The 25,964-nt window shown below is 47.0% G+C and overlaps 1 protein-coding gene across 1 annotated transcript in view; it reads right to left on the reverse strand.

Annotated features, from left to right (window-relative positions):
* The window catches only part of LOC146197229 (uncharacterized), a 138,711-nt gene extending 135,475 nt beyond the window's left edge, over positions 1–3,236 (reverse strand). Inside the window, exon 1 of the mRNA XM_084599022.1 lies at positions 1,673–3,236. Within this exon, the coding sequence (XP_084455148.1) occupies positions 1,673–2,476 (804 nt within the window). The 5' untranslated portion in view covers positions 2,477–3,236. The remainder of the gene's footprint in view (positions 1–1,672) is intronic.
* Positions 3,237–25,964: the final 22,728 nt, after the last annotated feature.

The following is a 25,964-nucleotide window of genomic DNA, read 5'->3' on the forward strand; positions in this document are numbered from 1 at the left end:
GCCTGTTCTGGCACTGGCCGCTAGAGGCGCATGCAACTTTTTCTTTAGCCTTCTTCAGTACCTTTCCTTGGCCTTCCCTTCTTTCAAAAATAAAAAGAAAGGAAAAGAGACTGATGTACACGCTAGCGATATCGCTTCCTCACTTATTATTATTATTTTTTTGGTCTCGTTTTGCCAGCTTTATACAGAGTGACGAAAATGGCGCAGAGACCAGCAAAACGCGGGAAATAAACGGTAAATGCGCGCCGCGCCCAAGAAAAGAAAACGTAGCAAGAGATCCTGAGCGGTAGACCGCTCTGGCTCTGTGCCAGTCGTGGAGAAAAGAAAGAAGCGGCGCTGAAAGGGCCGAAAATGTGCGCATACCTGGCCGCCACCGCCCGCCTTCCCATTCACGCTGTCTTTCGCTTCCGGCTGACGAAGCCGCTACTAAACCCCCAGCGCGGGAAACGCCCTTTGCGCAACTGCTGCCGATCACGCTGCGGTGCTCGCTACGCTTACCCGTTGTCGTTCATCGCTCGCACATGAAAACGCGGCTGGGGCAGTTCGGCTTAATCATGCCGAAGCATCCGACGATCAAGTCACGCGCGGTATATGCGCAACAAGAAGCCAGCATACGAGCGGTCGTGCACGGCTAAGACGAGCGGATGTTGTGCACGTGTACGCGCGCACCACTTTCGAATTATAATGACATGTGCCGGCCTGTGATGCAATCGTCAGGTTCGTGTCCCGTGAGAGAATCACCCGGCATCATCACGCATCTCCGCGCCTGAAGATTAATGAAAAACGTGTAGCATTCGTAGAAGTTCGCATGGCTTTTCAGGTTACGTAGACAAAGTTTCAGTGAAGAGTCGGACTCCGTGGAAAATAAAAAAAAAAAAAAGCTGTACGGAGGTATGATGAGTAGTGTTGTGTATGGCCGACATCGAAACAAGGATATTGGTGAAGTAGTACATCCTTCAGTAAGAGCTAGGAGACCAAACACGACATTTTCGAACATGTCTAGTCCTCGCGAGGGCCCCACGACGCTGCACAAAAGATAGCTCCTCGAAGAAACTAGCAGCTGCTCAGCTGTTAGAAGTACTTAGCGTCTTCGCAGTATTTATTAGTTGCTACAAGTCAAACAGCTTCGCTTTCAAGCGGAATAAATGCAGGATCTGTGTTAGAGGCTTAGATTGGTTGTAGCATCAGTAAGCATGTCGTGAGTGGTCAGGTACAGTGTAATAAGACTACAGGGAACATCCGATGTCGTGTCACGCCTGACAGGACTCGAACGGCTCGTTATAGTGGCTCCCATGGTCCCCCCCCCCCCCCTCCGCCCCCCGCTTCAAAATATTGTGGAAAAGTGCAATGTTTTGATGTACTGTTTGGGAAATAAGTGTTGGTGTCATTGCACATAATTGTACCTGGTGCAAAAGTTCTGAAATGTATTTCTGACCTCTTAATTTCGAGCCATAATAGGAGCGGTAAAATAGCTCTGCTAACCGGACATTTGCGGCATCACTACGAACACAACTTTAACGAAATTTGCGCTCGTCGTACTTCACGACTTCTCATGCCCGTGTGACAGCAGTATTTTTTCTTCGCGCAAACGGTTCAGTAGATGCGAGTGGCATCGCCTCCGTAAAACGATCGACGACACTACATAACCGCCGAATGACGCACGGGTACTCACCAGGAAGGGCAGATGGTTGACAGCGAAGGACAGCAAGGTAACGACGGCTACGACCGTCCAGCGATACTCAGACACTCCGGCCTCGCACAGAACCTGTGGACTGTACGGCCTTCTGGACGTCTGCCTTCCCAGAACGTGCAGCGGCTTGGAGCTGGACGAGCTGACGCTGCTCCCAGTGCTCGTGGTGCCGTACTCCGGGGTGGCGGTGCGCAACTGCTGGAGACGCGCCTTACGGCCTAGCTGCCAGCGTTGCACCTCCATGGCGACACTCATGCCGACGCTGCTCACCATAAGCAGCCCGTAGAGGACGAGCACGAACAGCGTGTACCGGCTGTCCCAGAGCTGTGGGTGCAGCGAGCACTCGAGCATGGACTCAGAGGACCGGGCGAACGCCGACGCGACGCCAATGAGCACGCCGATGACGGCGAGCACCGCGACGTGGTAGCGGATCTGATTGCGGCGCACGCTGAATCGGTACCGGTACGGCCAGCGGATTGTCAAGAGCCGGTCGCCAACGGCCGAGGCCAGCGTGGTCAGCTGAAAGGTGCGACTCGCCGCTAGTCCCCACAGTACAAACCCGCAGGGGGCGGCGGCCATCTTGGGCCCGATTAGTCTCAGAACTGAGAAGCCGAAGCAGAAGAGTGCGGTCACCAGGTCCTGGCAGCAGACTGAAAGGAGGAAGAGATCGACAGTCCTCCACTTGCGGCGGTACGTGTGGAACACGTAGGCTACCCAAAGGCACAGCACTATGAGCACGGGCGCCGTGGCTGACACGGCCAGCCACAGCACCGGGAACAGCTCCATGGTGAATCGAAAGCCCGCCGTGGTTGCGGTTACCCCAGATTGGGTCGCGGCGATTTCACATGACGCGACTTATCAGCGTAGGTAATGATAGCTATGGCAACGGGAGTAGCTGGTCAGTATCACCCGTAAGTTTTGGCAGCGTCGGTCAACTTTGACAGGTTTCAGGGGGTTAACTCCAAAGGATCACAGTGTGCGTGTTCACATCACGAGTGCTCGCGTAATGCAGACTGTGACAGCCGGAGTACTAAAGTCGTCAGTACTAAACCTGACAGCAACGGCCGCAATCGATATCGCCGAGACCACACTCGCTTACAACGCAAGGGACTCCGTGCGTTCCACCGTACATCCTTCGTTTCGCGGCACCAGTTCCACCACCCCTCACAAAGAGGACGCACGCCACATCTCTCCTCTGTCGGGCGCTGGGTCACTCAAGCGGCGCCGAGTTTCGATGCGCGCAATCCGGAGCTCACACACGCACACACACGCACCCGGAGCAGTCCCCGGGCGGCACTCAAGGATCTTCTGCGACGGCGGCTGGGATATCCAGTTTCCGAAAGAGGCGTCGAACGCCGGCTGCGCAGCAGCAACAACTCTTCACAACAGCGCCCGTGCAACGCACCGCCACACTCACACACAGCACAAGGGGAGGATGCGGGGAGAGCGCGCGGTGGCGGCCAAGTGTGTATCCGGAACGGGAGCACGGCGCGCACACAGGTCCTCCCGCGGTGCGGTCCGAGCGCGTTCTGCCCGTTCTGCGTGCCGCCCGGTTTCTTGCCGCGCTGACGGCGATGCGTTCCCCCGCTCGCAGGAGAGAGGACGGAACGTGTGTGGCAGCCTCTCCTGGGCCGCTCCGAACGAGATTGGGGGAGAGGGATCCCCAAGTGCCTCTCCAACGGCGGGGACCGGAAAGCGCGTCGCGTATGTAGGTACCCCCTCCTCGATCCAGGAGCGATTGATGGTTATTGCATAGCAAAGACCGATGCACTGCCAAAGTAGCTTTGCAGATGCAACCTTTATCATGACTCTTGCGGAAGTACAGCTTGGCAGCAATCGCGAATTTCGAATAATAGCTGCTGGAAGTGTCCAGAAGGCCCTCAGGGGGCTACAGGTAATTTATAGATTTAAATATGTTTACAGACACTGGGATTTTGCAGGTGACCTCTGCAATGCCTCTGCAGTTGCTTAAATGTAGCAGCGAGGCTTTATACTTAGGGCCTATTCACACTTGCGAGTCGCGAAGGGCACTCGACCGGCTGGCCATGCGATCAAGGATGCCGCTCAGCTCGACCGATGTTCACAGCGAGGGCGACCCACGGGTCACTTTCTCGAATTGGTCGCGTTCAGAACGAGACTTGGCGATCCTGACTGTTCACCAGCAACGAGAAGATCGGATATAAAACTAACTTTCGTTCACTTCATCTGCACCGCTGATTGGTTCAATGGTTCAACGACTCGCAATCGCAAGACTAGAAAATTGAGCAGTGCTGAACTGGCTTGCGACTGTCGATTTTGCACCGATGCGACCATTTGCGACAGTCGCTTTTCGACTTAAAACGCTCCCACAACCTCTGCGGGTCGCAAGTGTGAATGGGTCTTTACTCACTACGCCTCTCTTTTATCCACCAATTTGCTGAATTCAAGGACGCGGGTTTGAACTCGGCTGCGACGCCCGCCTTTCGACGGCAGCGAAACGCAAAAGAAACGACACCAATATATTGTATAATATGACAATGCGTTGTAAAATTTACAGATGGTCGAAATTGCTAAGAGTCCTCCATTACGGTATTCTTGATATAGGGAGCTTGCATGAAGCGATGCATACTGGGTAATCCATCATGATGTCATCGTTATCAGCAGACGGCGCAACACCGCGCTGCCACACAGCCGCGTTTACGTGCATGGTCACGTAAAATACGTGCAGACGATGCTCGTGAAATCGGACAAACCAAATGCGCATTGTTCGGGATTCCGAATCACCTACCCGAGTGCGAGAAGGCAAGCGCTCTGAGCGAATCCTGGAGGCGAATGGCTCGCACCGTCGCACGAACCAACAGACGATGTCAATCCGGGCAACTATACCAAACTATTCCTCAGAACTAGAAATTCGTCAATGTCGGCGAGCGGCCACAAGTCCGCACCCATAGTGCAGTCGTTGACGCGTAGAGTGAAGGGTTTCGCGCTGCACACTGCTTTGCCTTTTCTTCATAGCTCACCCGATCTTTCGGGCACAGCGTCGAGAGGAAATCTGACTATACATCTGGTACGCACGTAGGGTCAGCGCACGAGTTACTCCGCGTGCTTGCTTGTTGAAGTGCCGAAAATGACAAGGGACGATCGCGATCAATTCACTGCGTCCTTGCTGCAATAGCAGCATTGTATACGCTGCCAGCGACGACAACAGGGCGGACAATCCAGGCTTCGTGCAAGCTCCCTATAGCCGGAGTTGCTTCGGCATGTACTTCCCACATACCCCCATACCATATTATATCAATAAATAAATAAATAAATAAATAAATAAATAAATAAATAAATAAATAAATAAATAAATAAATAAATAAATAAATAAATAAATAAATAAATAAATCGCAGTGGACTACGTTAATGGCCAAAAGGAGTTTCCTTTTTCGTGGCCTGGTATATAGGAATTAGGCACACACATCCATGCACTCAGCAAGAACTTCGCAGTGGTTGATACAGAACTCCAGCGGCAATGCATTACAGATGTTACTTCTTAAGTAAAGGGTTCCATGCAGACGTTGCCCGTGAGTGAGTGAGTGAGGGAGTGAGTGAGTGAGTGAGTGAGTGAGTGAGTGAGTGAGTGAGTGAGTGAGTGAGTGAGAAGTCGCCTAACGAGTAAAAAATCTTGATTTATGCATGTCAAGTGAGAAGCGTTGGTGGCCGTCCTCTTGTAGACCTCAGCGTTTGTGAATGCAGACCTAACCTATAGTATTACAAGAGCTTTCCCACGGCCCTCCTAACAGTGGCATGGCGTGTTCACCGTTATTACCATCACCCTGATCACACCCTCTGCAGGACCGCCCTCTACCGTAGCCCTCCATTAACCAAATCCGGCTCTGGCTGCGGTCACTTTATCCCCGCTACTTCGTAATCTCATCCACCAACCTAACTTTCTATACCGCCCCCTGCTACTCCTGCCTGTTCTTGGAATGCAGTCAGTTACTCTTAACGACAATCGGTTGTCTTCATAGGTTTCGCCGGAGCTTCGCATTGCTTGGCATTGAGAAATGGAGTACGAGTGGCATCGACGCTTCACGGTGCATTTTAAGGCGAAAGCCTTTAATGGCTCATGCTGTCGTGTACAAAATGTGTCCCGCTTTTGCGGCGGCTCTGATTGGCCGAGGCATAATGACGTCATAGAGGTCTAGACCAATCACAGAGCACCACCACAGTGTGCGCGAATGCATGCCTTATATAGCCATATGCCAATCAATGATCATTTACTATTAATTAATGAATAATATAATTTATGACTAATATAAATAACTCATTGATTAAATAATTATGGTAAAATTAACTCGTGATTAATTTATTAATCAATTGCTCATTAGTGCCAGTTGCGTAGCAGAATACGACACTCAGGCTTTCGCCTTTCACTACTTTAGTCGCTGAAGTTCCTCGTAATTTTTCCTCGAGCGTCTGTATACAGTGAACAGTCGCCACTATGCCTGAAAACGCGCGCGCAGATCGTACGAAGCTCGGCAAAATTCAAACTCACTTTCGGTTTACTTGGACTGGAACTTTTGATGATGATGATGATGATGATGATGATGATGATGATGCTGATGATGATGATGATGATGGCGACCTGAGACAAAATGGCACATACCCACGGCGGGGGATTGGCCAGGGTGCATTGTAGTTTGTAAATAATTATGTTCAAGGACTGGAGTATTCATATAAATATGGACCTTTAACTAGAATTTGGAAAAAATAAAAAGGAAAAGAAAAGGTAATGAAATCATACCTAGCATAGGAATCTACCTGTTGAAATTATGTAATGATGAATGAAATCGCAAAGTGGTTTTAAGCCATATCCCTTGAAGCTTGCTTTGAAGGAGAGGAGAACTGGAATGGTTTGTGGAAGGCCTAATCTCGAAAGGGGAGTTGCTAAGTAAATTTTGCGGAGAGATGCGAACCTCCGGCAGAAGAGAACAAATCATCTATGAATTCAATTTCTTTGCAAGACTCACAGAGGTTAGTAGCAGAAAGCCCCGGCAGACCTCACTTTCGACACATGCAGTCGTCTTCCTCTTCCGAGGTGACAACGTTTCCTGCAGAATAGCGAAAGCGTCTCGACCACCGTTCGTGGAGCAAACCAAGCGGGGCGCAATGAGTTGTGCTAGATTATCACGAAGAGTGTGGCGCGCAAATAAGTGGCTCCAATAGCGCAAGCGGCCGCGGGCGTCGTCACGAGTATTCATTAGGTTGGCCTCGGCCTCGTAGGTAGCTCGTGCTCAACGGCGCCTTAGAAAGAATGACGTCACTACATGTCGGTACATAGGTAGCGCCACCGTGTGCGCAATGAATGGAACGTAATAAGCGCCAAGGAGCCTGTGCCGTTTCACACGCAGCATTCTTTTGTTGCGCGGGATATACCGAGGGTACAGTGTGGCTCATTTTACCCTCTCGCAATGGCATGGCCCGTGCGAAGCCAGTGGAAAAATCGCCATATTTGCATCTTTCTTTCTTTCTTTCTTTCTTTCTTTCTTTCTTTCTTTCTTTCTTTCTTTCTTTCTTTCTTTCTTTCTTTCTTTCTTTCTTTCTTTCTTTCTTTACCAGAGAAGAGGAGAGGTTGCTCCTTGTGTTGACGAGCAATAGGAGTGGCACATCACCCCCCCCCCCCCCCCCCCCCCCCCCCCCTCCTTGCTGCCCGGTGTCTTCGATTCCGCAGCCTCGCCTCTCCGGCGTCCAAAGTAGATCACGGGGGGCGGCTGTCCGCTCGCCGCCGGCGGGAAGTCGTCCCAGAAGTGGGCCACACGGTGGTGCGTCGACAACGCAGAGGCCCCTGCCATGCGTTCGCGCTTGGAGCAGCAGAAGAACGCGCGTGCGGTGACATATATCAACGCCCACTTTCGGAGATTGAACGGAGCGGAAAGGGGAGTGATAAAAGAAGAAAAGATGACGCTTGGCGCACGCTGTCTTTCAATTTCTGTTTTGCTCCTCACTCTTTTCGTCTCAATCTTTCTAGGTCCCTCTTTTCCTTTCTTACTTTTAACTGGCAAGTGATGGCATTCCTGAAAGCAATCTTCTTCCGAATCCGTATCCTGGAAAGACGGTCACAGATAAAACCGCACTAAAGAACCATTCATTACAACTCAGTGCTACAACTTTGTGTTAACACCCAGAAAAAAGAAACAGCGTGTGTGACTTACGCGTAACCTGCTCGTTCAGGTGACCGAGCGGTGGGTTATGCAATGACCCCTATCTCCATTGCGGTGAAAGACAAAAACTTCATTGTGCCGGGATTTAAAAATCCCATATGATCCAAATTAGTACAACCGCCAGTCCGCGGACTTGCCCAGCTTCCTTCCTTCCTTCCTTCCTTCCTTCCTTCCTTCCTTCCTTCCTTCCTTCCTTCCTTCCTTCCTTCCTTCCTTCCTTCCTTCCTTCCTTCCTTCCTTCCTTCCTTCCTTCCTTCCTTCCTTCCTTCCTTCCTTCCTTCCTTCCTTCCTTCCTTCCTTCCTTCCTTCCTTCCTTCCTTCCTTCCTTCCTTCCTTCCTTCTTTTCTTTATTTATTTATTTAATTTTCTTTCTTTCTTTCTTCCTCTCTTTCTTTCTCAGGCCCATCCGCATGCTCTTGCATATCGAAGCATTCTCACGAAAAATCGGCCAGGCGTTCGAACTATAAGGCCAGCCAGCATGTGCGAACGGCCGTGTGTCCTCGCATTTGAGCTGACTCGAGCACGGGCTGAAGGGTGATGAAGCCGATGATGTCTAAAGCACTGAGCGAGAGTTTGCCGATTTCACACGCAGGAAGAGTCCATGCCTTTCTCGCTTCGTAATCGTAACACCTTTTCCGTTCAACTCACTGTGGCGTATTCCGATAGCACATATATTTTCTGAGATCTCAATCCGTACCCGTTATGTCCATATTCTCCTTATAGGAAGAGTCTATAGTAGTGCCGGACGAAACTCATCCGACATTGGAAACCAACTTGGGATGCCGAGCAGCGTCTTTCACTAGAAACAGTACATACGTCTGAAAAAGAGGAAAAGGAAACCAGCCAGGAAATGCGCGGCAAAGAGACAGACGACATGTGAAGGAGTGCTTCGTTATCTCACTATATCATGTTCGCGCCCAACTTAAAATCACCTTGCGACAACCATCACCAACCGGCGCAGGTTAGATGCTTTTTTTTAACATGTAAAATAAGCGCTATATTGTTTATGCTGCTCAGACGACACTATACATCTTCGGAGCACATATATATATTTTTTTCAGCCTTGTCAGATATTACTACGGGACTGCGCACAAAGTCTGAACAACCTCTACTGATCTCTCTATGCAGATTGCGAGATCTGCGGGCGAGGAATCTGGAACTTCTCTTGAGAACGTGGGCAGTGAGAAGTAGTTTCGAACTATTAGTACTTCGAAACTGTTTACACCCCCTCGTTCCAGCGGCGTCTTCCCACGAGCGCGGAAATGTGGCATTCCCACTGCCTCCTCCTCCTCCTTTCTTCTGTCGTCTCGGCCACTCAGTTTGGCGCCAAGGCGGAGAGCGTCGTCAAGGGCCTCACAAAACACTCGGCGGGCGGCATCGAGTCCGCATTGTCAGCGACAACATTTCCTAGTCTCGGGCGGTTCCCCTTTTTACTTTCTCGAAGGCGCGCAAAGAAAGAGCGACGTGGGTGATCCCCCTAACAAGTAGGGCCATAAATTTTCAGGCTCGTTATTTCTGACAGGGGCCGCTTTCGGGTGTGCTTCGGTCTTCGTCGCATACGGCCCGGTGCGGCGACGACGCGTGACAAGTTCACGCACACGCTGTGGTCGGAGCGTGCGGTGCGTATTATTATTATTATTATTATTATTATTATTATTATTATTATTATTATTATTAGTAGTAGTAGTAGTAGTAGTAGTAGTAGTAGTAGTAGTAGTAGTAGTAGTAGTAGTAGTAGTAGTAGTAGTAGTAGTATGTTTAATTATTCATCATTTGCTTGTTTGTTATATTTGCTGCTTAAGTAGAAAACGCTTGCAGAGAAGTGCTTGGACCAATAGCCGATGAATAGTTGTGGGTTCAACAATTAAAAATGCATAAAACTCCGCAATTCGCCATTCGCATACCGCCTTAATTCTGTCAACGTTTTCCATCATGCATCCTTCCAGCATATCCAACACCTATAGACTGGTTTTGGCTCGGCTGTTGTTGGCACAGATATAGATTCAGTTCACCTTGGTCAACTATATATTGTTCAAATTACACTGAACGCTTGATTTTCGCCGTTCAGTATCTTCCTCCCTCCCTCTCATTAAGGCGTTTAAATGGGGCCCAGGCCCCCAAGAAAGGACTGTCAGTCATTCTCCAAATGAATGAGAACTTGCTAGTTGGACGGAGTCGTACCCTCATGATACTGTTGCCACCTTTGGCGCCATCCTTTTGTGTCACGTAGTTGCGGTAAGCGCATACGGGTGTTAAAGCGACTTCCCGCTAAATTGTGAAGTGTGACCTTATAACGGGGCTATGGTGAAAATAAAATAGACAGAAAGGAAACAGAAAAAGAAAGAACATGGTCCGGCATATTCTCTCAGAGGTGCGAGCTGTGGATAGCGAAGAGGAAGTTATGCATGCTCACGTCACAGGTATAGCGTGAGCGGGCTACGGAGGAGGAAAAAAATAACAGGGAGGGCGACACCACAGCCGCGACCTTGAGCGCCACAGTTCCTGTCCTCGCTTTCTGCGTGGCATGCGCAGTCGTGGTGGGCAGATTGCGTGCGCCACTGTTTGTGTGCATGTGCACACGCAGTCGAGCACAGCGACCAGCAGAGGGAATGCGCTTTCATTGCGATAAAAGGGCCGTCACCTTTGGACGGCTGACTCAGTACGAATTATGCATGTATGCTATATAAGGGAGTACTTATCCAGGGTAACGTGAATTCACACGGGATACAAACAATAACGAACCCTGGGGCAATAAATGCGTTCGCTTGTACTTTCCCGCAACCGCCTCCCGTAGAAGTCATGCATAACGGGATCAAATAAACACGCTGAGCGTGCTTAGGTGGGAATGCTACACACCGTTATAGTAGGTGGACGCACAGATTTTGCAGTGAGCTCTCAGCTTTCTTTTATAGCATTTGTGGGAGTCTTCGTAGGGATGAGAAAGTTCCTATCTGCTCTCAGCTTCCAGAAATTTTGAAGGCTGCCGATACGTGACGGGAAACATAGCGAGACCGAGAAAGAAGCCTATTGAACTGTTCATCTTTGCGGATGAGTGTACATATATAGATAGCATGGATTCTGCCTCGCTCTCTGTAGCACGAATTTATGAGGCGCATAGACTGTGCGCGTTGGCGATTTTTTCGAAATCAACCCCACGTGCGGCAACGTCAAGAACTACCATGTAGTCTAATTAGCCGAAGGATTGGTACGCAGGGAGGCAACGTTGTCTGCTCCGTTACGTAAAGTTTTGGGAGTGCTGCCAAATAGAGGCTGTCAGTATAACGAGATACAAAAGCAGCCGAGTGTCGTTGGAGCTTTGTTTTCTGCTGGCAGCCATACCGCGGGTGAAAACTGGAACAAGTTTCCACGCTGCAGTAAAATGCTTGCTAGGACAGTGCAGTACGTTGTCATCAGGCGCTGAGCCTATGGAAGATTATCCTCTTGGACTAAAAATGCCCATGCAAACACTTATACACAGGTATTTTGGAGAACCGCATTCTTTCAACGAAAAGTTGTTTATGAACCATTTATTTTTGCATATCATTAGATTACACCTTAAAAATAAAAAAAAATTAGCACAATTAGGACCGTCTTGACCGCCTACGTGTGCGAAGGCGAAAGCTCGTTCGTGCAGTGCTAATTCGATGGCTGGACAAACACTGACGACACTCGTGAGGTGTGCGAAGGACTCGAACCCTCGGCATCATGTACGGCATCACAGTTGTTGTGACGCGAGCGACGGACAGGAATGCACGACCTCTACTATGACTCAAACTCTTGACCAGATTGAACCCACGACCTCATTTGGGACTCGAACCCATAACCTTTTTCGGTTGTGCGGACAAGCTGTGATAACGGGCTGTGGCAACACACTCTGCCGACGCACTCTGGTACATGACGCCACTAATGAGACAAGAAATGCTTTCGCATTAATTAATATATCCGCACATCCTCTCCATGACGTCTGCAGTTCTTTTTTTGGTATTTATTGTAAAACAAAAAGCAACCATTTTTTTTCCCCCTGTGGTAATGTTACCTACTCAGAGCAAGCTTATAGCCCAAAGCAAACTTTAAAAGTAAGGTTTTGCTACGCGTCTCAAGGCAGGCTATTGCCACCAGTACGTTCATGAATCATGAGACTATCTTACAATCTACTACATTCGCCACAAGTAAAGGAATTGATGTCCGAGATAGCTGGACTTGATGCACTAGCGCTAACAAACGTCACTAAGCATGCTCTTATTCTCTCGCCTGCAATTTTGGTCCTACATCGTACGCAAGTTACAGGGACACAAGTTGTGCACCGTCACGTTACACCTCCTACGAAGTCGTATATTGTTACCATCCAAATATGATCCTTATTGTAAACTGAAATGCGTCCGCACCGCGCATGGACGGAGCAAAAAAAATGTGCGAACACGGGGTAAGTGAAGAAGTATAGATGGAAATGCAAACGTGCATTGCTAGCATTAAAAAGGATGACGCTAAAAAGCAGTTATCAGTGTGGCATTCCTGCAAGGTCTCACGGGTCACGGGTGCATGAATTGATTTCTTTTTTTAAGCAGAGAGGGCAAAAAGCACCCGTCAAAATCGAAGATGATTGGATATTCCTTCATAGCTGCATAAAAGGTTAGTCTGTTTAGTGCCATTTCTTACAGCACGGCGTCTAACGGCGCATGGACGTCTCGTATCTGCCATGCAATGTTTATTTTCTTTTAGACGTAACCTGGGGGGGGGGGGGGGGGGATATTAAAGTCCACTGCTCACCTGTGCACGTTTATATTGTATTCTCATTTTTTTTTTTCGGTAGTGTAACTTTCTTGCCGAAGTGCACCACTACTGACATCGCTAAAGACGGTCCGACAAATCAATAAATGTGCGCATCCTGTCTAAGCGGTATGCATTCAATTGCATTTTTTCAAGTTCTCCCGTGAGATAGCATCGTCGCTTGTCCCATCCTGATTTCAAGCAGCCATCTCCTGAACCATTCCCCTTTTCTTCCACCCACAATGCGCTTTTCGAACATAGATCGCCTCAGGCGTGCTACGATTGACACACTGAGTCAAAACGCGAGGTGCATAAGAGAGCCACAGTTCCGCGGAAAGTGGCAAATCAAAGTTGCTTTTACGACGTAATTTAACGACCGGAAACAAGAAATCACTCTGGGTGCAACCCACAGTAATATTTCATGGTTTTAACGGGCATTCATTTGTGGGCAGTAACAAGTTTTGCGATCTACAGCGAAACCCAATCAAGGTAAACCGAAAGTGCCGGCCGATAAAAGACACCGGCGTGTAACGAAGTTCACTGACCTCATATTTCTTTAAACCAAAGAAAAGATGGCAAGCGAAAGAAGGAAACAGCACTCCGAGAAATTTTCATTTATTTTTTCCTTAGCCACACGAAGAGTGCAAAGACAGTGAGCTCGACTGAAGATTATCCTCGGCGTAATATACTTGCTCCGAAAATGGAGATCGCGGCCCTCCAGCAACTGCATGAAGTCTCATTACGGCAAAAAAACAGCGCGGCACACGCATAGAAAAAAAGAAGAAAGAAGGCTGGAAATAAAGGAGAGAAACAACGAAAACTCAGTGAGGTGAAGTGAACGAGAGCGCCGAGAGCTCTACGAGCGAGACAGAGAAAGAGAGAGAAGAAAGAAAAAAAGATGCGGGAGGAGCAAATTAAAGGGCCGCGCAGCACAACGACCTTGGCTCTACAAGTGTGCGACAAACAAGACACGAACGACCACACAACACGACCACACGCCAAGGCATCTCCTCTCAGCCGGCTGCTCGCGGGTTCTGCAGGCTGTCGAGCACACACCGTGTTCACAGCACGCGAGTCAGCACCCGCCTTGTTCGCGATGAGAAGCCCCCGTGGGAGCGCGCTCAAATATCCGGAGCGCATCCCACAGTCCTGCTTCCGTCACGTGTTGCGGTGCGGAGGCTCTCCGGGGTATGCGAGTGCGTGAGCGTGAGGACCTCCGTATTGTACGTGCTTTGCCGCAGATGTGGGCGCATGCGTTAGCATAAATCCGCGCACCCACTAGTCTGGAGCCCTGAAGGTATGGCAGGCATTATTATAGCCTGGGAGCTGGCTCATCTGCCCGCCTCTGCTGTTCGCGCAAGTTTCTGTGTTACGTCACAAGATGGAGACTTCTCTGGCCCTTGAAGACGTCAGTAGGGAAGACACGTACGCTATTACACCTGTACGTGGTACTTAGTAGATGATTAAGGGGTTCGAAACAATGCGAGAATGTACGACTGAATTGGTACGAATGTATCGGCGTTTGAGGTTTCCGTTCTCTTTCGATATTTCATGTTTCAGAGACATTTAATTTCATTTATTTACCTTGAAGGCGCTTTCCGGGGTGTAAGGGGAGGGGTCATCATGAAGCTTTAGTACAAATTGCCACAAAAATATGCGACTTTCAGGCTGACGTTGAAAGATGATGGGCAGGTGATGGCAGCGAAGAAGAGCTGTAGGCTGTTCCAATCTGAGGCGGCCCGTGGAAATAATAATTCATCAATTTATCTTACAGGAGTAAAAAGAAGCAATAAAGCAGGGGTAAAAGACATAACCTCACAAATGCACCTCCTATCGATTAGTATAACGGTAGAAAAAATCGAGGCAAATCGCAAATAAAAAAAAAATAACAATAATAAGCATATACAATGTATTATGTACACTTCGCACACTTTGAAGTTGAACAGAAAGGGGGGAAAATGTTTTCCAACAAAGCAACATAAGGGAGCCTTTAAAGTTAAATACTGCCTATTTCGGTCTACAACAAGAATCTCCTCTTAGCTATCTCTTCGGCACACGAGCGCAGAATTCAATGCCGTTTTCGAGCTTATTTAAGTGGGACATGGTAATCTGCGTGTTGGATGCCGTAGTCTGTTCGTATGCGGGGTATTTACGCGTTGCTTTGTGTAGGCAGTCCCGACTGGGCGCCTTAAGCCCGACATTTTCATATAGCTTATTATTTTTGATAAATTGTGTAAGCATGTAATGCTATATTTGACTAGCTTTAACGACTTCATGTTTTAGGAAAGGAGGTTTGCTTCGTAAATCTCGTGGCCCACCTATGTAGCTTTATCGGATATATATATATATATATATATATATGACATTTTCTTCAACCAGGCAGGTATCAAGTGTGTATTTTATAAATGCACCCCACTACTTTAATTAATTGTGAACTGACTGATAGGTGCCCTCACTGTGACACTGCACCTGAGATCTGTGATGTGCTTCACTTGTTGTGGACGTGCCCAGCAACGGCTCTAGTTAGAAAACGGCTACTCATGAAGGTGGGCCTGTGGTGGAACCGCGATTGTGATTACGAGAAGTGGACAATGGACAACCACTACACGGCCAATCTCTGCGACTACCTTACTGAAACTGGACTTCACTCCTTCTCTTAACTTTCTATCTCCTTGAATTCCATTCCTCCTTTCTCAACTTATGCCTCGTGGCAAACTTCTTGAATAAAAAAAAATAATTGTGAACATAACTTGTCTCCATGTGTGTTTCATGATAAATCGCCTTCGAGCGTCCACTCCGTTGTATCCGTTACCTAAGCGAGAGAAGCCTCCGCGCTTTCCGAAGCCGCTTCCCTGATAATGGTACTTTCGGATTGTTTTAATTCGTGCCCCCGTGAGTCTTAGCGAGAGCTCACGCTTCGCGAGCTGCTCCTTCACACATTTAATCCAACGTGATCACATCGTTCTGGCAGAGAAGTGAGAGAGACGTGGCGGTGCACTAAACATTTCGCTGGTAATAAAATTCTCTATGCGTTTTTTCTTATTTTTGCACATGTGCAGCTGCGTATTATTTATTTATTGTTGATTTATTTATTTATTTATTTATTCTGTACCAAGGTAGTGTGTAGCGGTAGCCAAAGTCGTAGCTGTAATGGTGGGAAGTCAAAGAAGGGCTGTTTCCGGTAGGATTAACTGTATATATCACTCCGGAGTGGGCTTACAATTTCACGAATATGTGCAACTATAGTCTCTGCAGTTCATTCCTTTTCCTCTGTTCTCGGGAGGTCAGGGTCAAATAGAGCTTATTTTCCTAGACTCCGGAAAATTATTTGACAGGTTTACATATTCAGAGTTGATATTAAAATTTTATAAGGTGGGTTTACCTTGGGGTAATTAGATATCGCCACATCTGCATACGCGCCGTCAATTCGTAGGTGTCGAAGAACATCATTCAGGTATTCTCTCTGTAAACTATATACGATGTCCCTCAGGACAGCTCTCTCCTTTCTTAATTTATGTAAACTACTTGGCCACCTGTATAGATGAAAGTGTTAGTATTCGTTTATTTGCTGATGACAGCTATGATATTCAAGGCTATAAACAATACAAATGTTCAATGTGGGTCTAATTTAATGCTGTATTCAATAGATAGGATTACTGGTATATGTAGCTTAATCTTTCGGTGATCCTATGAATTGTGTGCACATCATTAAGACTTTCATTAGCACTACACTGATCATATATATTATCATTTATCATTTATGGAATAATTTATAGTATAGAGTTTAACCTTCCCCGCCGTAGTGGTGCAGGGGTTAGGGCGCTCGACTGCTGTTCCCAAGGATGCGGGATCGAATTTCGGCCGCGGCGGCTGCTTTTCGATGGAGGCGAAAAGCAAGGTGTCCGTGTGCTGTGCGATGTCAATGTACGTTAAAGCCGCAGGCGGTCAAAATTTCCGGAGTCCTCCGCTACGGCGTCTCTCATAGCTTTATCGACTGCTGTTCCCAAGGATGCGGGATCGAATTTCGGCCGCGGCGGCTGCTTTTCGATGGAGGCGAAAAGCAAGGTGTCCGTGTGCTGTGCGATGTCAATGTACGTTAAAGCCGCAGGCGGTCAAAATTTCCGGAGTCCTCCGCTACGGCGTCTCTCATAGCTTTAGGACTTTAAAACCCATAAACCAAATCAAATCATAGAGCTTAATCTTGATAAACTCGTCTTCATGCGCATATCGCAGGCACAAAATTTCATTCCCCTTGTCATACCTGCAGCACCTTTCACCTATAATCGCAAGCCATTGTCATAATTACAAATCATCCCTAATATTCTATCGCACAAATACCCTTAAACGTTCATTCTTTGGTAACACTACAGCAGAATGGAACTACTTTACGGCGGAACGGAATGGAAAAGTACAGAATTGTGCTCCACGTACCCCACTCCTACGTAAGTCTTTATAGGGACCGGGCGCCCGTTGTACGGCGCCACCGTCGCCTCGGTGGAACAGCGCCGCCCGCGGCGGAGTGCCGAAACAGCGGAATGCCGAGGCAGCTGAGCGGCGCAGTCGTTTACGTTTCGCGAGGCGTTTTTGAGCATGTCGAACCCGACGTTTTGCGGTGTGGCTTTGAGAGCTTTGAGCTGCTTTGAGTAATCGCAAGGAGTATTTTTTGACCGGGAAATCTTGAAAAAGAAAAAGGCCGTTCTCGGCAGGGCGTGCGTTTTTTTTTTTCTTTTTGAAACCGCATGGCGCATAGTATTTGCTGTTATATTAGAAAATGCCGCGCGCGTGATTTCACCATGCGCTAGGAACACCTTCGTTAGGCACTTGTTAAGGCAACTTCGACGGCGGGAATTGCGCCTGCACTGCGCGTCCATCTTATATTAGGTCTAGTCGAAACCTGCCTGAAGATCAAATACCGCCGAGCCGTGTAGCCGTGGCGCCGTGGTAGTGGTAGTTGTAATGGTCAGCGTACATGCAAAATGAAAAAGATGCTGCACCTGTCTTTTTTGGTAATAGCTAGGCTCAAACGATTCAGAGTAGAATAATAGGAAATGACATTCCAGTTTCAACCTTGCAACGAGAGCCGTAAGAGGAGAAAAATAAACAAGCAAGGCAAAAGTAGGATCCTATTTATGGTTGGAATAACAAACACACATATACTTCCACGACTTCCTGCACAATTACGCTACAATAGCTCACTGAACCCGGCCCTGAGACTATCAAACCTAATCATAATATAAGCCAAATGAGTAATACCACCTCAGCATCATTTTTACATATACGGCAATGCTCTTGTTGAACCCGTCGAAGCTGCTACATATAATTGACTTAGAAAATATTATACTATACATGCCTTTCTCCCGACATGCTGCGGAGGTTGTGAAAAGAAAATAAATAAATTTCCTGCTAGCGTTCTCTCAGCGCAGGAAGTTCAATGCGTCGACCGCACCCGCCTTGAACATCTGAAGGCAATAGTCCAATACTGTCAAACTGTTAAATACAATCGAAAAAACAACACAGTATGATGTGTTGTAAGATAAGCCACCGACAACTAAGAGAGCGTTCTATTGTTAAATGAATCCCCTCTGATGGCTCGTTCGCTAAGGTGGTCTACTTTCTCAGCGTACCACGAACTTGCGGGGCCAATACCTAGCTGACCTCGATACCTGATGAGTGAGAGGGGACACGACCATGTATGTAGTTTTCTATTTGCACGTAAAGGAATCCGGATAACTGAAAGTCATTCCTTTTACAACCTTGTCACTGCAGCTTGCCAGACTGCCGCTAAATCTATTTACATCGGCCATAGAAGCAATTTCTGAGAGAGAGAAAACGGTTTTGTCTTGCTACGCCACAATCAGGAAATCTCACGTTCACTAAAACGTCAATAAAAAACACATGTGTTTAGGCGGGCCAGGAACTGAGCGCTGCTGAGAAAATGCGTAAAGCCGTGTCAGGTGCAACATGAATGCGAAAATAAAAAAACAGGGCCTCCGAAATTAAAAAAAAAAATGCTATGTTTATGCTCGTTTCCATAAATTCAATTGTATTTTTTTTCTTGTTCGACTTTTATATGAACCCGATAGCAGATTTTGTGACCATGTGGTATTGATTGAGCTGTGAAATGAGTGATTTTATTAGGCGAAATGGACATATGCCACAAACAAATGTTAACAAATTCTAAGAGTATCAACGCAGAGCTCTCAGCGCATTTTCATTGGTTGACAAACGAAAAGAGGAAAAATGACAAGATCATGGTAATAGGAATTGTCCATGTCTCCTATCTGCTCTTTCTGTTAAGAGAAAAAAGTAAATTATCTTGGACTATGTCAGCGAAAGTATCTGCACAAACACTGTCTCTGCCCATCACTGAAGATGGTAACGCAGCCCGAACGACGATGGTGGAGCTGCCTTTTCTTTTTCCGTGCTGGGGTTTTCTTGAACACAGGCGAGGAAATGCTAGCGTTGTAACTTACGCTGTTGGGTTACTTCAATTTCCAACTGTCAATAAAGTGACTACAGATGAAGGAGTGCGGCTTCGACTACGAGACTCTCGTGCCGTCCCTCCTGGGGAACAGAAAGCACAGAGCATCCGGTAGCAAGCGGAATTTTAAAAATTCGGCACTTTCCATGACCACACAGTAACCAAATACGTAGATTCGTGCCTTTGCCTTTCAAAGAACCATGCTTAGGTCGCCCGCCACTCATGCTCCTGTGGAAACCCGTAGAAATGAATCGACTTAAAAACGTCCGACGAGTTTGCGTAGCTGCCAGTGGAGCCAACAACGCACCACGTTTCGCCAGCCTTGTTCGGCCAGACTTCATTTCACTGGACATATTCACACAACTAGCCCAACTTTTTGTTCTCTTGAGGATATATTCACGCACAACGTCATCTAAACCTTAGGATTTCCAATTTCCACACAAACCAATGACAAACAGTACGCTCCAATGCGCTGGCAATGCGCCGGCCGGGGCCGGCGCATTCCGGCGATTGAGCGCTGCGCCGAGAGGCGGCGCCACCCGTTCAGCTGTCCGGTCCCCATGGACAGCAGTGCTAATAAAATAAATAAATAAATAAATAAATAAATAAATAAATAAATAAATAAATAAATAAATAAATAAATAAATAAATAAATAAATAAATAAATAAATAAATAAAAACACGGTCTGTTAGAATTTGTTATGCATTTGAATTTTTCTTATGAGCTATGAGAGAAGCTGGTGCCAGAGTGAAGCTAAAAAGATTAAAAATATAACATGCTGCGTTCCCACTATTTTAACATAACAGTAAAATATAAAAAAAAAAGAAAATACTGACATTCTCACTAAAGGATCGTTATAGATATATAAGACGATAATTACACCATGCGGATTAAAAAAGTTATGAAATACTTTGGCTCGCGCTGTCTCGATCGGTTAGTAATCGCCTGACTGTATTGAGTAACCGCATCGCCTGCGCCCTGCTTGCCAGAGTTTTCCCACGCCTGTTCACCGACGCCGTTGCTCGGCGGATGGCTGATGCAGACTGAACTTTCTGCAGAGCTTTCTTCGCTGCGGTTCAACGGGTACCCTTCAGTTGCTGTGGTTGTATCGTATACAACAAAAGGAGCAATTCGCCATGCTTCCATCACGTCATTGAGGAGGCCCGTGGACGGGGTCATTGTAAAGCGTGAGCATAATCAGGGACCACCCCTCCTCCACCGTATACTTGAAGCAAAAACGATAAAAATAAAAATGAACATATAGTGTATAGAGCCTGCAGCATTTATTTCGTACATTGCGAAACGCAGTAGACGTCGTGTGAAAAATGAATTGAGCTCAAGGGGAAGCAATCAGCGAGGAATTGATCTTCTTTATATGTTGCGTCACCGCTACGATCTCAATTAGGGGCTGCTTGTGGCCCGCCTTGAAACATTAAGCGGCCAAACAACGTGAATCTGCAGACCACCGGGAAAGACGAAGTACTTTTATATCCGATGTCTCTCTTCATGGCCGTATACTCAAAGACCCTAAGTGGTTGGTCTTTGCATGCTGCTCGTCTAGAGTGCGTGATCAGATAGGCTTCTTAGCTGGGCTGTCTACAGTTGATACTTTAATTTTGTATCATCCCTCAGGTACAAGCGTCTTCGACGTCGACCCCCCCCCCCCCCCCCCCCCCTGACACACAGAATCAGTTCAGCTCGAAAAAAATTACAAGAGTTTAACGCTCCTGAACCAAATATTGAGCGAAAGCATTAGCTGCGGATAACCGAGCGTTCTTCTTCTTCTCTTTTTCTTCTTCCTCAGCCCACATATAAAGCCCCGCTTTAACCAAGCCGTAGGAACATGCCTTAGTGACCTATACGGGTAACGTGAATGCCAGGGTCCTAGCAGGCTGATTCTGACATAACCGTCCCATGTGAAACGAGAGACCCAAGTTGGCAGCTCCTGCCAGCCCACACCCTGGTGTCACGTTGGCTATGACGTCACAGCGTCACGTGGGTAAGACGTGGCTACCGGCTGCGCTACGCTGAAGGCTCGAAACCTAGAGTAGTATTGCTTTCGCAATAAAACCTCGATAGCACGCTCCTAGAGCATAATCATGGCAATCACTCGCAGAAATCATTCACATTCGCTTCCATAAGGTCAAGATTCAGTCCCGGCCGCGGAGCCTTCCACCAAGGCACTTCTTTCTCTCTTTTCTCTCACCTCCTCTCCCATGATAGCTTACCTAACGGCGAGGTTGAGGCGTTCACCAAGACAGAGGCAGGCACTGCATATTTTCTTTCTTTAAAGTTTAAGATTATGACGAGGTTGATTTGAGGCGTTCAGCGAGACAGAGGCAGCTACGCTCCCTTCCTTTCTTTAAAAGTAAGTTAAAGTTTTGAAGATTAAACTGAGAAACATTATTTCCTCTTCTCATAACCGCCTCGTCCTCACAATTGTAAACGGTATCGAGCTCGAATTGCTGCCCTTTCCAGTCCTCATAACGTGAACGCAGACGTTGAGCGCACTTCTGAACTAAAAATACATCAATAAGTTATCGCCGGTGAATTGAATCGCCATTCGCCGAACGTTTTTGCGGGCATTGTTTGTGGCCTCAGGGTATAGCGATAGCGTATACGTCTTCGTCTAACCGCTGTCTTTTCGGCACGAACAGTCATCCCATACACTGTGAATCACGGTCGATATCGTTCTGCGGCAGATCCCATCACGCAGTCGAGATTCTCCCGTGGGAAAGCGGCGCGTCGGCGCAGAGAGCAGCTGGCATCGACGCTAAGCGGTGACGTATTCAGGAACGCGGCAGAGCTTTCGAATATACCCGACTCGGCGACCGCGAGTTGAGTCGTACAGACAGCAACGGCTCAGGGTCGCACAGAACGTCCATACATATACGTACGCTACGCAACGTTCAATGCGGGGACTGCAGTGACAAATGCCTCATTGTGGTTGCTGCGCGAGACAGCGGAGGCGTAGTCCGGTACGTCGTGTCCCGCCTCCATGTACTTCGATGCAGCACTGCGCAAAGTTGAAACAACCGCTCCACCCGGCAGAAGAGAGTGAAATCTTTCAAGCTTTGCAATAATAAATCTAACAGTGCCGTCGTGTTGCAAGGCATGTGCCCCTTTGCTTGCCTATAAACCGCTCTGTATCCACGCTTATTGAAACTCCTCCGTTTTGGGCGTCAGACTTAGCGCAGTTGGTCAGTATTCGGAGCAGACACGCTTCATATGGTGTCCGTTTCAGCAGTGTTGCATCGAACCCGTTTGTCGTGGCGTGCATATGCATGCAACGCCGTTGTCACAGTGCAGAGTGTTAGGATGTTTTGGATGCTCCCAGAATAGAGGTGGCCGTCGACCATCTGCGGACGCATTTATATATGCGGCCATATCGGCCCCGTAAGCTATTGTTGTCGAGTGGAAGGTCGCCGGCACAAATGGAGAGGACGTCATCATGTCTGGTCCTCATCTGGATTGCCGACTTTCCTATTGTAGGTTTCTGCTGCGTAAGAACTGATATGTCCGTACGACCGTGCGATAGTGACCCGAGAGCACAGAGGAATGCGAGCTTAATAGTGCCATGACTCTCTCCCATCCTCGCCCCTAACGGCCTTTTTCAAAGCACCATTCGCAGAAGTATACAATTGACGTTCGAGGCTCGTACGTCAATGTGGCTCCTGTCGTGTTTGTGCGTGAAGTAGCAAATAACACAAGAAGTATATAGAGAGGGATATGAAACTCATACGACCCTTATAGGGAGCATTGCGGATGATTCATACCGCACTCTTTGCGCGCTCACTGTTTTGAACATTTGATGTGTAGTATATAACCTGGCGTGTCTTGTGAAAGTCACCGAGGCGTACAAGTGCCTGTCTATAAATTTTGGGGTAGCGGTTCATGACAGTTGATTTGACAATTGGCGATCACTGATGGTCATCAACCATGCAATCATCAGTAGTGTCCGCAGTTACGCAAGCAAACGCGAACATAAGTAAACGGTGCACGATATGTATACCATAGCTAATTTTCGACTAGGCAACCCGTGAAATATATTTGTAGCTAATAGCCTATATTAGCATATAATATAATAGCTCTCATACCTTTCTTCACGCCTGCACGTGCATATTCTATATTAGTAATAAGAATTTAGTGGAATCTCTCTCCACGTAGTTTGCTTTTAGTCGAGTTGAATGTCCGACATACCGAAGCATATGCGCCACGGATATTTCTCGAAATTGATTTACCCTACGACGGAAGGGTGTAATGAACGGAGTAATCGCTCATTAGCATGCACCTGAGCGCAGGCATACGGATGCAAAGGAAAACATAAATGGCTCAGAATATTCGCAGTCCACAAAAATATTGGCCCTGGGCTCGAAACTGTGGCCATTGCTTGTCTGAGGCCGTCGCACCCTAGCAGATATAGCAACTTGCGTGCGATATGCAAGCCGATTGCAATATTTTAAAAAGCTGCGTAGCTTTTCTTGGCTGTCACGTGGTCGTGTTTAGGTTGGTGCTAATCAACCCTAGTGAAAAAACCTATGAGTCAAAATAACCTCATGCAGATTTCTCATATAAACTCATACTAAACTCGTACAAATCTCAAATAATCTCATACAAATACATTCAACTTATGAGAAATATATGAGATAGTATGAGATTTGTATGAGTTTTGTATGAGTTTTGTATGAGTTTAGTATGAGAAATCTGTATAAAATTATGGTGACTCATATGAGTTTTTCGCTAGGGACTAGTAACGTTCTCGATTTCCACTGTACATTTCGCGCATTAATTTTGAGAAGACATAAATATACTCATGCCTCACTAAAGCGACTGTGCATGGTCAAGAATAAGTAAAAAGAAAAGAACACAAGTAACAATATGATGAATTACTGAGGGCCGTTCCTTTCAGCTCAGCTAACCGATTGATTTTGATATAAGCGAGAGTGAAGCAAAGAGAGAAATAATTTATTTTCGCTGAAGGGAAAGCTTCGAAGTTAGCCTGATTAATTTAAACCGGCTCAACTCATAACTGCTAAAAATATATGTATGAATGAGAGTAAATAATAAAGAATGAAATGAATTGCCGCAAATCGTTTTTGAGTGAAACGACATCATAAAAAAATCGTCATCATCATCATCATCAGCCTGACTATACCCACTGCAGGACAAAGGCCTCTACCATATTTCTCCACTTAACCCGGTTCTGTGCTAGCTGCATCCACTTGACCACCGCGAACTTCTTAATCTAATCCGCCCACCTAACTTTCTGCCGCCCCCTGCTACGCTTTCCTTTCCTTGGAATCCAGTGTGTTACCCTCAGCGACCATCGGTTATCCTCTCTTTGCACTACATGTCCTGCCCATGTCCATTTCTTCTTAATTTCCACTAGAATGTAGGTAACTTGAGTTATTTCTCTGACCCACTCTGCACGCTTTCTATCTCTTAATGTTACCCCTACCATTTTTCGTTCCATAGCCCTCTGGGTTGTCCTCAACATAAGTAGAACTTTCTTGGTTAGCCTCCGTTTCAGCCCCATAAGTGAGTACAGGCAAGATGCAACTGTTGTATACTTTCCTCTTGAGCGATACCGGCGAGCTACTAGTCATAATCTGCGAGTGCTTGCCAAATGCGCTCAATCCCTATCTTATTCTTCTTGTTACTTCCTTTTCATGGTCCGGATCTGCGGTTACTACCTGTCCTAAGTAGCCTACTACTTCCAGTATTTCGCTACCTAATGTAAACTGCTGTTCCTTCCCGAGGCTGTTGAACATTACCTTAGTCTTCTGCATATTGATTTTCAAGCCTATCTTTCTACTTTTTCTGTCTAGGTCATCAATCATTATTTGCAGTTCATCCCCCAAGTTGCTTAGCAAGGCAATGTCATCAGCAAATCGCAGATTACTGAGGTATTCTCCATCTATCTTTATCCCTAACTGCTCCCATTCCAAGTCTCTGAATACTTCCTCTAAGCAAGCTGTGAATAGTACTGGGGAGATTGTGTCTCCTTGCCTAACACCTTTCTTTATGGGAATTTTGTTACTTTCTTTATGCAGAACTATATGGTTGCTGTGCAGCCACTATATATATCTTCCAGCACTTTCACGTACGGCTCGTCTACTCCCTGATTTCGCAATGCCTGCATCACCGCCGAGGTTTCAACTGCGTCAAATGCTTTTTCGTAATCAATGAATGCTATGTATAAGGGCTGATTATATTCCGAGCATTTTTCTATCACCTGATTGATGGTATGGATATGATCGATAGTAGAGTACTGTTTCCGAAACCCTGCTTGATCCTTTGTTTGATTGCAGTCTAAGGTTGTCCTGATTCTATTAGCGATTACCTTAGTAAATACCTTATACGTAACAGACAGTAAGCTGATTGGTCTAATTTTTAAGGTCCTTAGAGTCCCCTTTCTTATGATTGAGGATAATGTTTGCATTCTTCCATGGTTCCGGTACCGTCGATGACACCAGGCACTGCGTATACAAGGTAGCCAGTTTTTCTAACACGATATCCCCCCCGTCCTTCAGTAAATCCGTAGTTATCTGATCCTCTCCAACTGATTTCCCCCTTTTCATAGTTTCTAATGCTTTCTTGACCTCGTCCTTCGTCACTGGTGGAACGTCTGAATGTTTGTCCCGACCGCCAATCTCATTACGGTCCTGACTACTTTGGCTACTGTAGAGATTTGTATAGAACTCCTCAGCTACTTTGACTATCTTATCCATATTCATGATGACGTTGCCCGCCTTGTCCCTTATCGCATACATCTGGTTTTTGCCTATGCCCAATTTCTTCTTTACCGCTTTAAGGCTTCCCCCGTTCTTTACAGCA

This window comes from Amblyomma maculatum, chromosome 3, assembly GCF_055883805.1.
Source record: "Amblyomma maculatum isolate TAMU_Amacu chromosome 3, ASM5588380v1, whole genome shotgun sequence".
In the NCBI taxonomy this organism is placed as follows: Eukaryota; Metazoa; Arthropoda; class Arachnida; order Ixodida; family Ixodidae; genus Amblyomma; species Amblyomma maculatum.